General features: G+C 42.9%; 1 protein-coding gene across 5 annotated transcripts in view; it reads left to right on the top strand.

The window, feature by feature from the left end:
* Window positions 1-12,673, top strand: part of IL31RA (interleukin 31 receptor A) — a 98,505-nt gene that overhangs the window by 65,301 nt on the left and 20,531 nt on the right. For all 5 annotated transcript variants that reach the window (XM_009208434.4, XM_009208432.4, XM_009208435.4 and 2 more), the window contains 2 exons: window positions 3,734-3,899; window positions 9,802-9,881. In XM_009208434.4, coding sequence (XP_009206698.1) covers window positions 3,734-3,899; window positions 9,802-9,881 — 246 coding nt within the window. The remainder of the gene's footprint in view (window positions 1-3,733; window positions 3,900-9,801; window positions 9,882-12,673) is intronic.

Below are 12,673 nucleotides of genomic sequence, written 5' to 3' on the forward strand. Positions count from 1 at the left end.
TTGGTCAGGCTGGTCTCAAACTCCTGACCTCAGGTGATCCACCTGCCTCGGCCTCCCAAAGTGTTGGGATTATGGGTGTGAACCACCATGCCTGGTCTTCTCCTTAGCTTTCAAATACATGCAGTTATCCTCAGTTGTAATCCCAGCTAAACCCAACTCAGCTCTTCCCAACCTTCTATCAAAGATTTCCATTGTTGATGGAAAAGGGTCCAAATTGTTAACCCTGTGAAACCTGGCTTCTACTGACCCCTTCACGCTCTCTCTCTTGCCTCTCTGGTCATTCTGAATTGCTTGTTTCCCTTGCATCATGTTCTCTCACTCTTTCTGTGCCTCTTCCTAGAACACCCTCTGCTTTTGCATCTCTTCTCCTACCCCAGTTTCTTCACCTTTCAGAACTCAGGACTGACATATTTCCTTCTGAGGACCTGGGCCTGGTCCCTCCTCTGCATGCTTCTGTCATTACACTTAACAACAACGCATTTCAACTTTCTCTTCCAGTTAGGCTGTAAGTTCTTCAAATGCAGGAATCTTTGCTTTCATCTGTTTTCCCTTTGCCTGGTACATGCCTGTGCCCAATAAATATTTGTTTAAGTGTAGCCGTGTAAAACTAATGCTAAAATTCCAACATGTCCATATAACAAGACCCATATTTGTATGATATGTGAGTAACAAAGAGCTTCCTTATACTCCAAATTATTGAATCCTTGCAAATATCCTGTAATTGAGGCCTTGCTATCCCCATTTTTGCAGATTAGGAAATTAAGATGTTGAAAACTTAAATGATCTATTCAAGATCACAGGGCTTGTGAATTGCAAACCTAAGCTCAGGTTTTCTGTCTCCCAGGTTTGCCATCCATGTGACCATACCTCAGCAGCCTCCAGATTCTTTTGTGGCCCTAGTTTAAAGGGTTTGCACCTTTATATAATAAAGCCATGTGAGCCTCTTAGAAAGGGATCTCAAAACTGTTTTAAGAATTTGATGTATGGACTGGGTGCAGTGACTCACGCCTGTAATCCCAGCACTTTGGGAGGCCAAGGCGGGTGGGTAATTGAGGTCAGGAGTTAGGGACCAGCCTGGCCAACACAGTGAAACCCTGTCTCTACTAAAAATACAAAAAATTAGCCGGGCATGGTGGCAGGTGCCTGTAGGCCCAGCTACTCGGAAGGCTGAGGCAGGAGAATGGCAAGAACCCAGGAGGCGGAGCTTGCAGTGAGCCAAGATCACTGCACGCCAGCCTGGGTGACACAGTGAGACCCTGTCTCAAAAAAAAAAAAAAAAAATATTAGCTGGGCATGGTTGTGCGGACCTGTAGCCCCAGTTACTGGGGAGGCTGAGGCAGGAGAATCGCTTGAACCCAGGAGGCAGAGGTTGCAGTTAGCCAAGATCGTGCCACTGCACTCCAGCCTGGGCAACAGAGTGAGAAACACACACACACACACATATACACACACACAGAATTTGATTTAGGTTTTGTATCAGAACTTCTGACTCATCTATTAAGACAAACACTTTGGGTGAGTTAGGATTTGGCACAAAACATAGATTGTTAACAATGAACCTGATGAAGCTAATTAGTGTTTTGGTAGGGTTCCATTGCCTGTGCAGAGTTGGGGAAGTTTTAGATCTAAGCCTGTATATGAAGGATCAGTTGATCCTGGACCCTGTCAGGGCCAGAGGATCTTGGCTGGACAAAATAACAAAGTAAAGAAGCCTTACAGGCACCTTGTTTAAAAGACTGAGCAGTGGTTTCATCTCCTCTGAGGCTCAGGCTGGGAGGAAGAGGCTTCCGTGGCTACATTAGGCAGAACTTTCTGAGCATGAACATGATAAGAACCACCACACAGGCTGAGCATGTGCTAAGGGTACAAAAAAGCAGAAGGAAAAATTGAAAGATTAGAAAGAATATTATGTATTTTTTAAAGTGTGAAAAGTAAAATAGAGCTTTATTAGACTTCCTTATACTTGCTGTATGGATTAGTATTTTTATTTTAAATCACATATGGAGCACCATGTGGTTGGGCCTTTCCTGGCAGTCTTAATCCTTTTCTAACTGGATCCCTAACTAACAACAGGTTGTCCCAAGTTATGCTCTCCACAACCCTAGTCTGCCGTCACAGCATCTCCAGGGCCTGTTTGAAGAGGATGCTCAGGGAACCTGGGATTTAGCCCCCAAAGTGTCATTGCCTCTTCTTGTTCCACCCCCATCTCACCAGACTGGGAGTTCCAAAGACCGTCTGCAGCTGGACAGAGTTCCAAAGTCCATCTGCAGTTGTCAGCTTTCTGCCATAGACACATATCCTCCTTCTGCCCAATTTCCTTAAAGAACAGGAGCTGCAATTAGGTACTAATTTTCACAGCTGGGACATAGATGTAAGTAGTATCAGGACTTCCTTCTCTTGCAGGATCCCATGGGACTATGCTGTGTGCATAGTAGTTAAATAGACATATCTATTAGTGCAGTTTATTTTATGTATGTATGTATGTATTTATTTATTTATTTATTTATTTTGAGACGGAGTCTCTCTCTGTAGCCCAGGCTGGGGTACAATGGCGCGATCTCGGCTCACTGCAAGCTCCACCTCCCAGGTTCATACCATTCTCCTGCCTCAGCCTCCCGAGTAGCTGGGATTACAAGTGCCCACCACCACGCCCGGCTAATTTTTTTTTTTTTTTGTATTTTTAGTAGAGACGGGGTTTCACTGTGTTAGCCAGGATGGTCTCAATCTCCTGACCTCGTGATCCGGCCACCTCAGCCTCCCAAAGTGCTGGGATTACAGGTGTGAGCCACTGCGCCCGGCCAGTGAAGTTTATTTTTTATTAATCAGCTCAAAATAAGCTATGTAAACCTTTAGGTTTTGGGTTTTATAACTTTAGGTTTATAAAGCTTATATTGAGCTAAATGTTTATATTGAACTAAAGGTTTATATTGCAGCAATAATGACTGTGTTCAGAAAAGGAATAGCTAAATGTTTAGTTTCTCTTGGAGAGCTGAGTTCCAGAAATTGTATAAAGCAACACCTTCACTTTACCAATGAGAAGCTGACATCTAGAGAAAAGAACTAATTTATTTACCTCTTCCCTCCCCAAGAGAGTATCAAAATTAATTTATACATTCAGGCTGTTGAGACTTTCAGCAGCTTGACTGGTCACCCAAAGACCAATGCTTTGAAGTGAAAGATTTGGGTAAAATGAAAAAGCCTAGGAGTGAAGAAATCTATGTTCTGGTCCTATTCTGCAGATCTTCTAACTTTCATTTAAATGGTTATTTAACTTTCCTGGGTCTCGTGCATGACGTGAGTGCAGCTAAGGTCTCTGTTCCTGCAGTTCCATGAGGCAGTATCTCTAGGTGTTGGAGTCACCTCCTAGGCTCAGGTTGCCCTGGATCTTGAGGCTTGCATCTTCTAGAACAGCAAGCAGCAGAGCTCTGCTCATTCAGACAGGCCAGAGGCAGGAATCTCTGCCCCATAAGCTTAGATACAGGAAATGGGGAGGGAGGTGGTGGTTCATGGAGATGTTCATATCTATGTAGGTACCAATTGTTCCCAGGCATATATGAAAGTCTGTTAATGAAAATGATGTATTTTAAAATTTGATTTAGAGCGTTACTAGTTCTAAAAATGTAAGAGTAAAGAGTAGTAGTTCTAAAAATGTAAAAGCTGGGTAGCGAAGAGGAAAATGGGAGGATAACATGTGTGGTCTCCATTTCAGTTTAGAACTGTCTCTGTCTTGTAGATGGAAGTCAACTTCGCTAAGAACCGTGAAGATACAAACCAAACCTACAACCTTATGGGGCTGCAGGCTTTTACAGAGTATGTCGTAGCTCTGCGATGTGCGGTCAAGGAGTCAAAGTTCTGGAGTGACTGGAGCCAAGAAAAAATGGGAATGACTGAGGAAGAAGGCAAGCTACTCCTTGCGATTCCCTTCCTGTCTGCTCTGGCGTAGGGCTGCTTTGGGCTAGACTTGGTGGGGTTTGTCAAGTGTCCTGGTTGGGAATCATGGAATCTCATGACCCCAGGGGCCCCCTGTACCCTCCAAGAGTGAGCCTGCACAACTTTGTGCCTCAAAGGCAAAGGGTCACATTTTAATACTCATGAGATTCTTGTACTATACATGAAAGGGTATCATATCATTTGTTTTGTTTTGTTTTTGAGATAGACTCTCGCTCTGTCACCCAGGATGGAGTGCAGTGGTGTGATCTCGGCTCACTGCCACCACCACCTCCCGGGTTCAAGAAATTCTTGTGCCTCAGACTCCCAAGTAGCTGGGATTATAGGGGCCCACCACCACACCCGGCTAATTTTTGTATTTTTTGTAGAGATGTGCTATCACCATGTTGGCCAGGCTAGTCTTGAACTCCTGACCTCAGGTGATCCGCCCAGCTTGGCCTCCCAAAGTGCTGGGATTACAGGCGTGAGCCACTGCGCCCCGCCAGTATCATATCATTTGAAGGTATCCTGTGATAAATTAAAGCTATATATTGTGAACCCTGGAGCTACTACTCAAAATAAAGGTGTAACTAATACAAAAAAAAAAAAAAAATCACATCTTTAATGACAGTGAGGAAAGGAAAGAGGCGTGGATTGCTGGTTGATCAAGCGCTTACTAAGTGTCAGTATGGTCATTAAGAGCAATGCTTCCCGTCAGTGGGCTTGGCTTAAATCCCAAGCCAGGTATCTTTGGGCAAGATACCTAATCTCTCAGTCCATTCTCAGAAGTTTCCTCACATTTGTTCCCCTTTTCTATATTGAAATATAATATGTAAGTTAAGTTTATAGTAGTACCTATTTTTTTAGCATTATTTTAAAGATTAAATGAAATAATGTGTTTAGCCATAGTAGATATTCACTAACTGCTAGATTTCCTATTCTTATTATTTATCCTACTATTATTATTTTTAATCCTCCTAAAAGCACAATAAAATATGTAGAGGCATTCCCATTTTGGAAATGAGGAAACTGAGTTTCAGAGACGCTAATAAATGGCTCAGGGTCACTTAGCATGTGTTACTTTTCTCAAGAGTCTTGCCCAGAGTCTGACCCTCAGCAGGTGATCAATAAATGTGTGATGAATTTATCAGTTTTCTATTGCTGCTGTAACAATACAAATTTAGTGGCTTAATGCAACACAAATGTATTCTTTCATAGCTCTGGAAGTCAGATGTCCAAAATCAGTTTCACTGGACTAAAGTAAAGATGTCAGCAGGGTTGTTTCCTTCTGAGACTCTGAGTGGAGAATCTGTTTCCTTGCCTTTTTCAGCTTCTAGTGGCTGCCTGTATTCTTTGGCTTGTGGTCCTTCCTCCATCTATAAAACTTATCCCCCCATCATCACATCACCTTTCCCTGCTCTTGTGTGTCAGACCTCTTTGCCTCCCTCTTATAAGGACTTTTGTGATCACAGTTAGGACCCACCTGGCTAATCCAAGATAATGTCCCCATCTCAAGATCCTTAACTTAATCACATCTGCAAAGTGCCTTTTACCATATAAGGAAACATTTACACGTTCCAGGGATTTGGACGAGATATTTTGGGGCCATTTTTCAGCCTAACACAGTAAATGAATGATTAATTGGATACACACCCAGTGATGGCCACACTTCTTCTTCTGAATTATGGACAAGAAATTTTAAAATGCCCACCCTTCTAACCTTCCTCTGAGGCTTTAACCTTATTTATTTATAAGGGATGTGAGTTTTAGAATATGAATTCCCCCATTGCCATGATTTAAGGCCTCATGATTTCAGGTGGTTTAGGGATACCCATATTGTAATAGAAAATGAGATTTCAGTCTCATACCCAAGTTGCAGACTAGTCTCAGATAACATCTGGGGTCAACTTCTGTGCTACTTCATCCACACAATAATGATTTGTTCTTTTGGATCCTGGTTGAGTTTCCAGTATTAACACTAGTATTAACAGATGTTTGGTGCATTCACCCCTATGGTCAGATGTCTGGAACCAATTTGATGCCTTCTGAATGTTGTGTTCCCCACCAGAGATGTTCATGCAGTATCATTCAGCAAATAGTTACCTTCCTTTGCCTCACTCTTCAGCAGGCAAGCTGATGATTAAGTGCACCCTTGGGTGCCGTTGTATTTTACCTAGCTCTTCCCCTGCCATGGCTGTCACTCTTCTTTCTAGTGACCTCCTGGTGCCATCGTGGCTCAGAGTCTCAAGCTCCTCACAGACCAGCCAGTCCCTTGTGTCAGTTTTCTCAGCTTGTTTTGCTGCCAAAAACAAGATTTACTATTTCATCTGATTTATTAGTTCAGCTAACTTGATTTAATTAGCAAACACCAGATGCTGGTGTTACCTATGCCTTTTGCTAATTAAACCAAATCAACACTTATTTATCCAAGTCACCACTAGAGAACTTTTGCTTTTGTCCTTCTTCCTTTTTTCAGGATCCCAGAAGAAACTGATTAAAATGCACCCTCCAGCCCCCAGCAAATCCTCATTTATTGTTTTCAAATTTATAAACCACGTGTTTTCCTATTTCAATGAAATGCCACTTGTTTAATGCATACCACTTCAAACTTTTCTAATTGTTTGAAAACATGTATTCTAAGTTGAATGTGAAGCACTGACTATTTTCTTTTGGATTTCAATATATTGTTTATTAAAGTTATTTACCTATATTTAGACAATCTACTCACTACATGATACAGATATAATTTGATTCAAATCCTGGCTTTATTTCTTAAAAACTTGTGATATTGAATACCTGCTTAATTTCTCTATGCTTCAGAAATGACAGGACTGTGGGCATTAAATGAGAAAATTCACAGAAACTGACACTTGCTGAGAGTTAGCTTTTCTTATTGTTGTTCTTCAGCAGGGGTACCTGCATATGTCTAACTGGTGGTCGCTGTGGGGATACCCATATTGTAATAGAAATAGTATAGCATCAGTTGTTGCTGTATCAATCCAGAGAATTGATGCCTTCGAATACATAGATATTTTGGTTGATTTGGAAAATTTTAATTTTGTTATTTTTTTTTCAGAGTCCTTACTTTTCCCCCTCTGATTAAACTGAAAATCCATTATCAATTTGTGGTTAATGGAAAGCTGGCTATAATAACCATAGAAGACTTACATGCTAGTGAGGCAGTGGTTTCACTAACAGTTGCATCTGTGGGAAGTCTATACTGAGAAGACTGTTTCTCTTTGGACCATATTTGCAGGAAATAGTGACCTCGATGAAAGAAGAAAATATCCATTTAAACTCATTTATCATTACCATCTATGAAAACAAATGACTGCCTATGGGATTTTTTTTTTTTTTTTGAGACAGGGTCTCACTGTGTCACCCAGTCTGAAATGTAGTGGTGAGATCTCAGCTCACTGCAGCCTCCACCTCCCAGGCTCAAGTGATCCTCCCACCTCAACTTCCCGAGTAGCTGGGACTGTAGGCGTGTGCCACCATGCCCGGCTAGCCTATGGGCTAAATCCAAGAAGAATTTCACTCATATTTCTAGTCAAGTGCCTGGAATGATTATTTAATAATCAGTTTAGTTTTGCCTGTATCTGTCCTTGAGATGAATATTTAGGACTGGGTAATAATGAACACTTTGTCTTTAGATTTTTTTTTTCTTACTCTCAATATTACTGGCCCTGAGTTTGACTCTCCACGTGATTGGAACAGAGAGATTCTGCATGTGAGAGATGGAGTGAATGTCCCTCTAATCTTGTGCATTTCCTTGGAAGGTCTAATGACTTTGTAGCCCTGTACAAAGGCTGTCTTCTGGGAGGAACTTGGCCACTGCTTACATCTCACTGAAACCAGTCTGTTGCTTCCTGTCTGAGAAACTTGAGTACTGGCTGTTCTGTCTTCTGATTCAATAAAAGCTTTTGAGAAATCAGAAAACTCCTGGCAGAGCTTTTGAGACAACACGTCAGCGGGATTTAGATGAAGTAATATGTAAAGTCAACACATTTCAACCTCCTTATAAACAATTCTAATAGAATTGCATTTAATATATCTCATTGGGAGATCCTGGGCCTAACGCTAGACTGTGTTAACTAGACTTTAGCTTCTGCAAGAGTATTTGTAGAAATGTGACTCTCCATTGAAGGCAAAACAAGTCATTAACTCAATTGTACTTGGTACATTTTCCTCCTTATAAGATTGTCTTTAGTTGGAGTTCAGTAATTTTACTTTTTTTTTTTTTTTTTTTAATTTTTTGAGACATGGCTCCCTCTGTTGCCCAGGCTGGAGTACAATGGTACGATCTCGGCTCAGTGCAATCTCCGCTTCCCAGGTTCAAGTGATTCTCCTGCCTCAGCCTCCTGAGTAGCTGGGATTACAGGCACACACCACTACACCCGGCTAATTTTTTATATTTTTTGGTAGAGACAGGGTTTCACCATTGGCCAGGCTGGTCTCGAACTACTGACCTCAAGTGATCCACCTGCCTCGGCCTCCCAAAGTGGTGGGATTACAGGCATGAGCCACCGCACCCAGCCAGTCATTTTACTTTAAGATATCCAATCACCTACAATTTAAAAGATCCCTGAAGACAATCTCTTACTTCTAAAAAATAGTTTAGATCTTGGTCTGAGTGGTAGACTCATTCTTTGTGGACCTAATTACATTATCTGCAGCCATGTGACTTCCTCAAGAAAAAATTCAGAGTGCAACTACTGCAGCTTTGACTAGGGACATTTACTCTCTTCTCCAAATCGTGGGCCACTAGCCTTCTTGACATTTGTTTAGAACTCTCTGCTTTCCTCTCATGGCTAAAGTGGGTGGGTCATTCTTTAATCAGTAGCTCAGTATTTTGATATCTCAGGTGCATGTCAGGGCGTTCAACTATAAATTGCCAGTGAGCCATCTCTTGACAAAACTTGCTTGAGACAGGATATTTGAGAGATACAGTCCAGAAATCAAGTGAAATGTAAATTCCTTGTTTTTTGTAAGTTTCATCCCTGTATGATTAGATCATCAGAAGCCTATACACTTGGACTGTTGTCTCAGACTGTGTTGTTTACTGGAAAAAGGCATGTGTCAGGATTTACGCCCTAGCTATTTATGGAAAACAACTATGAAAAATGTGCATATATGATATTTCTGTGCTTTTGCTCTATTGGGATTGCAGATATTGGCTTTTATGTTACTCTGTGTCCTTTTTGAAGAGATCCACGTGATAAATTCCATTTATGATTTCAGTGTTCGTAGCCAGAAAATAGTTTTCCTTCATACAAATTTCTAGGTTTCCTTTTTATTGGGCCACGAGAAATAGGCACCTCAATGTGATTCTTTTTTATTTTGGAAAAACCAGCATTAAATTTAGAGCTCAAGGAGGGACCTAGTGAAGCTTATTTTCTTGTTCCTTTGTCATTTAATTTTTTCTTATATTTTATAACATCTTAAGTATGTAGTTTTATTTTTTTGGAAGCAGACTTGGTATAAATTGTATATACATATATCTCCTTGTGAGTTATCTGTGTCATTCCCAGCTTTAATGTATATGTTATGTCTAGAGGACATGAGATAGTCACATTTTGATCTAGATTTGGGAGACAAATTATATTACAATGGGGCCGATTATGCTTTTCCTTTAGCTTACGTTAAATCATCAGACTCAAGAGCAGTTTTATTTTTTATCTTTGGTTGATTCCAGTTCCTTGACCACAAAATGAAGACATCTTTGGTCATTGCAAGGCTGCCATCCCTCCGCTCCTCACCTTATTCCTACTGGCTCCCTTGAGCAAATCCTTCCCAACTGCCCAGCTCACCTTCCCTGTCTCCTTTGCAACTCCCTTCTCTCTGGGTTGAGTGCCTCATTCTTGTTCCTTACAGCTCCATGTGGCCTGGAACTGTGGAGAGTCCTGAAACCAACTGAGGTGGATGGAAGAAGGCCAGTGCGGTTGTTATGGAAGGTGACCTCCCTCTGGGTTATTTTTCTCTCTCTTTCTTCCCCTTCCCTCCCTTCCCTCCCTTCTCTCCCTTCCCTCCCTTCTCTCCCTTCCCTCTCTTCCCTCCCTTCCCTCCCTTCCCTCCCTTCCTTCCCTTCCTTCCCTTCCTTCCCCCTTCCCTTCCCTCCTCTCCCCTCCCCTCCCTTCCCCTCCCCTCCCCTTCGCTCCCTCCCCCTCTTGCCTTCCCCTTCCCCCTCCCCTCCCCTCCCCTTCTTTCCCTTTTCTTCCCTTCCCTTCCTTTCTCTCTCTCTCTCTCTTTCCCTCCCTCCCCCCAACCCCCTGCCTTTCTTTCTTTCTTTTTGACAGAGTCTTGCTCAATCACCCAGGCTGGAGTGCAGTAGTGAAATCATAACTCACTGTAGCCTTTAACTCCTGGGCTCAAGTTATCCTCCCACTTCACCTTCTCAAGTAGCTGGGTAGGTGTGCTAGTACACCCAGCTAATTTAAATATATATATACATACATATATATACACACATACATATATATACACACACACACACACATACATATATATATATATATATAGCATATATATGTGTGTATATATATAGTAGAGGCTGGGTCTTGCTATGTTGCCCAGGCTGGTCTCAAACTCCTGGGCTCGAAAGATCCTCCTACCTTAGCCTCCCAAAGCATTGGGATTATAAGCGTGAGCCACCATGCCCAGCCTGTTTCTTTATCCTATTTAAAAGCCCTTGGTCTCTTACCCTTCCAAAAACTGTGATTCTTGAAATTTTACCTCCAGAATTTCCTTCCCTAGAGGGCTTTATGATGCCCCAAATCTCACATTGGTTGGCCAGCTCAAAAAAGCCCTATAGGTCATCTTGCAGATGGCCCAAACATGACAGACCCTGGCCCCCGTCCTCTTTGGTCTGAAACATTAACATTTGGGGAAGGTAGAAAGTGAAAGTGCAGGAGGCACCATGGCCTTCTGGAGGACACTATCACTGACAAGCCTCTGCTGACTAGTCTCTGGAACCCCCCTCCCGACCCAACCATCTAAGAAGAGCTCTGATCAGGGTCAGCTTGCTGGTGTGTCCTCGAGTCATTGGCAACATATATGGCACACGTGTGTTGAAACAGTGGGGCACAAAAACAGAAGAGGGACCACATGGTCCTTTCTAGGATGGAGGCCTGGGAGTGAGGAACAGAAGTCAGGTGGGGAATGCAGAGAAGAGGAGGAGGAAAGAGGACCTGAGAAAAGAAAGTGAGAGAAGGAGTAGAAAATGGGGGGACAAGGCAATAAACAGGAAAGGAAAAGGGCAGATGGAGAAAAAAAGAGTGAAAAGGTGGGGAAGAAGAAGGAGGAGAGGAGGGAGATGCCAGAATTCCTTCGTATACCTCCAGAATTCCCAGGAAATGCTCACGATGTTAGCTCACATTTGCTGAAGTCCAGGCAGGTTCAAAATCCTGTTGAAAATGGAGCAAGTGTCCTGCTTTGCCAGATGACATTCCAATTACCTCAGGGTTGGAGGCTCCCGCACCATCGCCCACTCCCTCCACACCTGCAGGCTATGGGACTCCCTGGGTTGCCAAGGCTCCACCTCCACATGGGACAACAGCCAGAGATGCCGGGGAATCCTAGAGAATCAATCCCAGATGCTGTACTGTCTTTCTCAGCCATCAAGAATGAAAACAAGTGATTTTGGCAACACATTTTTAGGGGAGGAAAGCCAACAACCGCACACGCCCACATGTGGTCTTAGCTACATAGCAGTGGCGAAGGGCCAAGTAGGGCAGCTTGTGAAGTAGAGAAGATGGGTTTCAGTGCCCACCTCCTCCCCACCACTTGGTGGGTCTGGTCTTTTTTTTTCCCCCTCCCACCTTCAAGAGGAAAGAGCTCGCTAAGAATTTGAGTTGGTTAAAAAAGAATGTACTAAAATGCTCTAAAATTAAATAATAGTGATAGTTGCAGGACTGAACATACTATTAATAAAAGCCATTGAACTCACACTGAAATAGTGAATTTTATGCAATGTGAATTGTATTTCAATTTTTATTATTATTTAAAAAAGCATATGTTATTTAAAAAGAATTGGGGCTGTAATGTCACACCTGTAATCCTAGCACTTTGAGAGGCCATGGCGAGGGGATCACTTGAGGTCAGGAGTTCGAGACCAGCTTGGACAACATGGCAAAACCCTGTCTCTACTAAAAGTACAAAAATTAGTCGGCCGGGCGCGGTGGCTCAAGCCTGTAATCCCAGCACTTTGGGAGGCCGAGATGGGCGGATCACGAGGTCAGGAGATCGAGACCATCCTGGCTAACACGGTGAAACCCCGTCTCTACTAAGAAATACAAAAAATAGCCGGGCGAGGTGGTGGCGCCTGTAGTCCCAGCTACTCGGGAGGCTGAGGCCGGAGAATGGCGTGAACCCGGGAGGCGGAGCTTGCAGTGAGCTGAGATCCGGCCACCGCACTCCAGCCTGGGCTACAGAGCCAGACTCCGTCTCAAAAAAAAAAAAAAAATTAGTTGAGCATGGTGGTGCACGCCTGTAATCCCAGCTACTCGGGAGGCTGAGGCAGGAGGATCGCTGGAATCCAAGAGGTGGAGGTTGCAGTGAGCCAAGATCAGGCCACTGCACTCCAGCCTGGGTGACAGAGCAAGACCCTGTCTCAAAATAAATAAATAAATAAATATAATAAAATAAAAAAGAAAATAGGTCGTCTTTAGAAATAAAAGGCTCCTGGTCATTAGGAAGATTCTAGCTGACCTTTTATGCCAAGGCAAGTGTGAAGGAAATTCCTGAACTG

Source organism: Papio anubis, chromosome 5 (genome assembly GCF_008728515.1).
Source record: "Papio anubis isolate 15944 chromosome 5, Panubis1.0, whole genome shotgun sequence".
Classification (NCBI taxonomy): domain Eukaryota; kingdom Metazoa; phylum Chordata; class Mammalia; order Primates; family Cercopithecidae; genus Papio; species Papio anubis.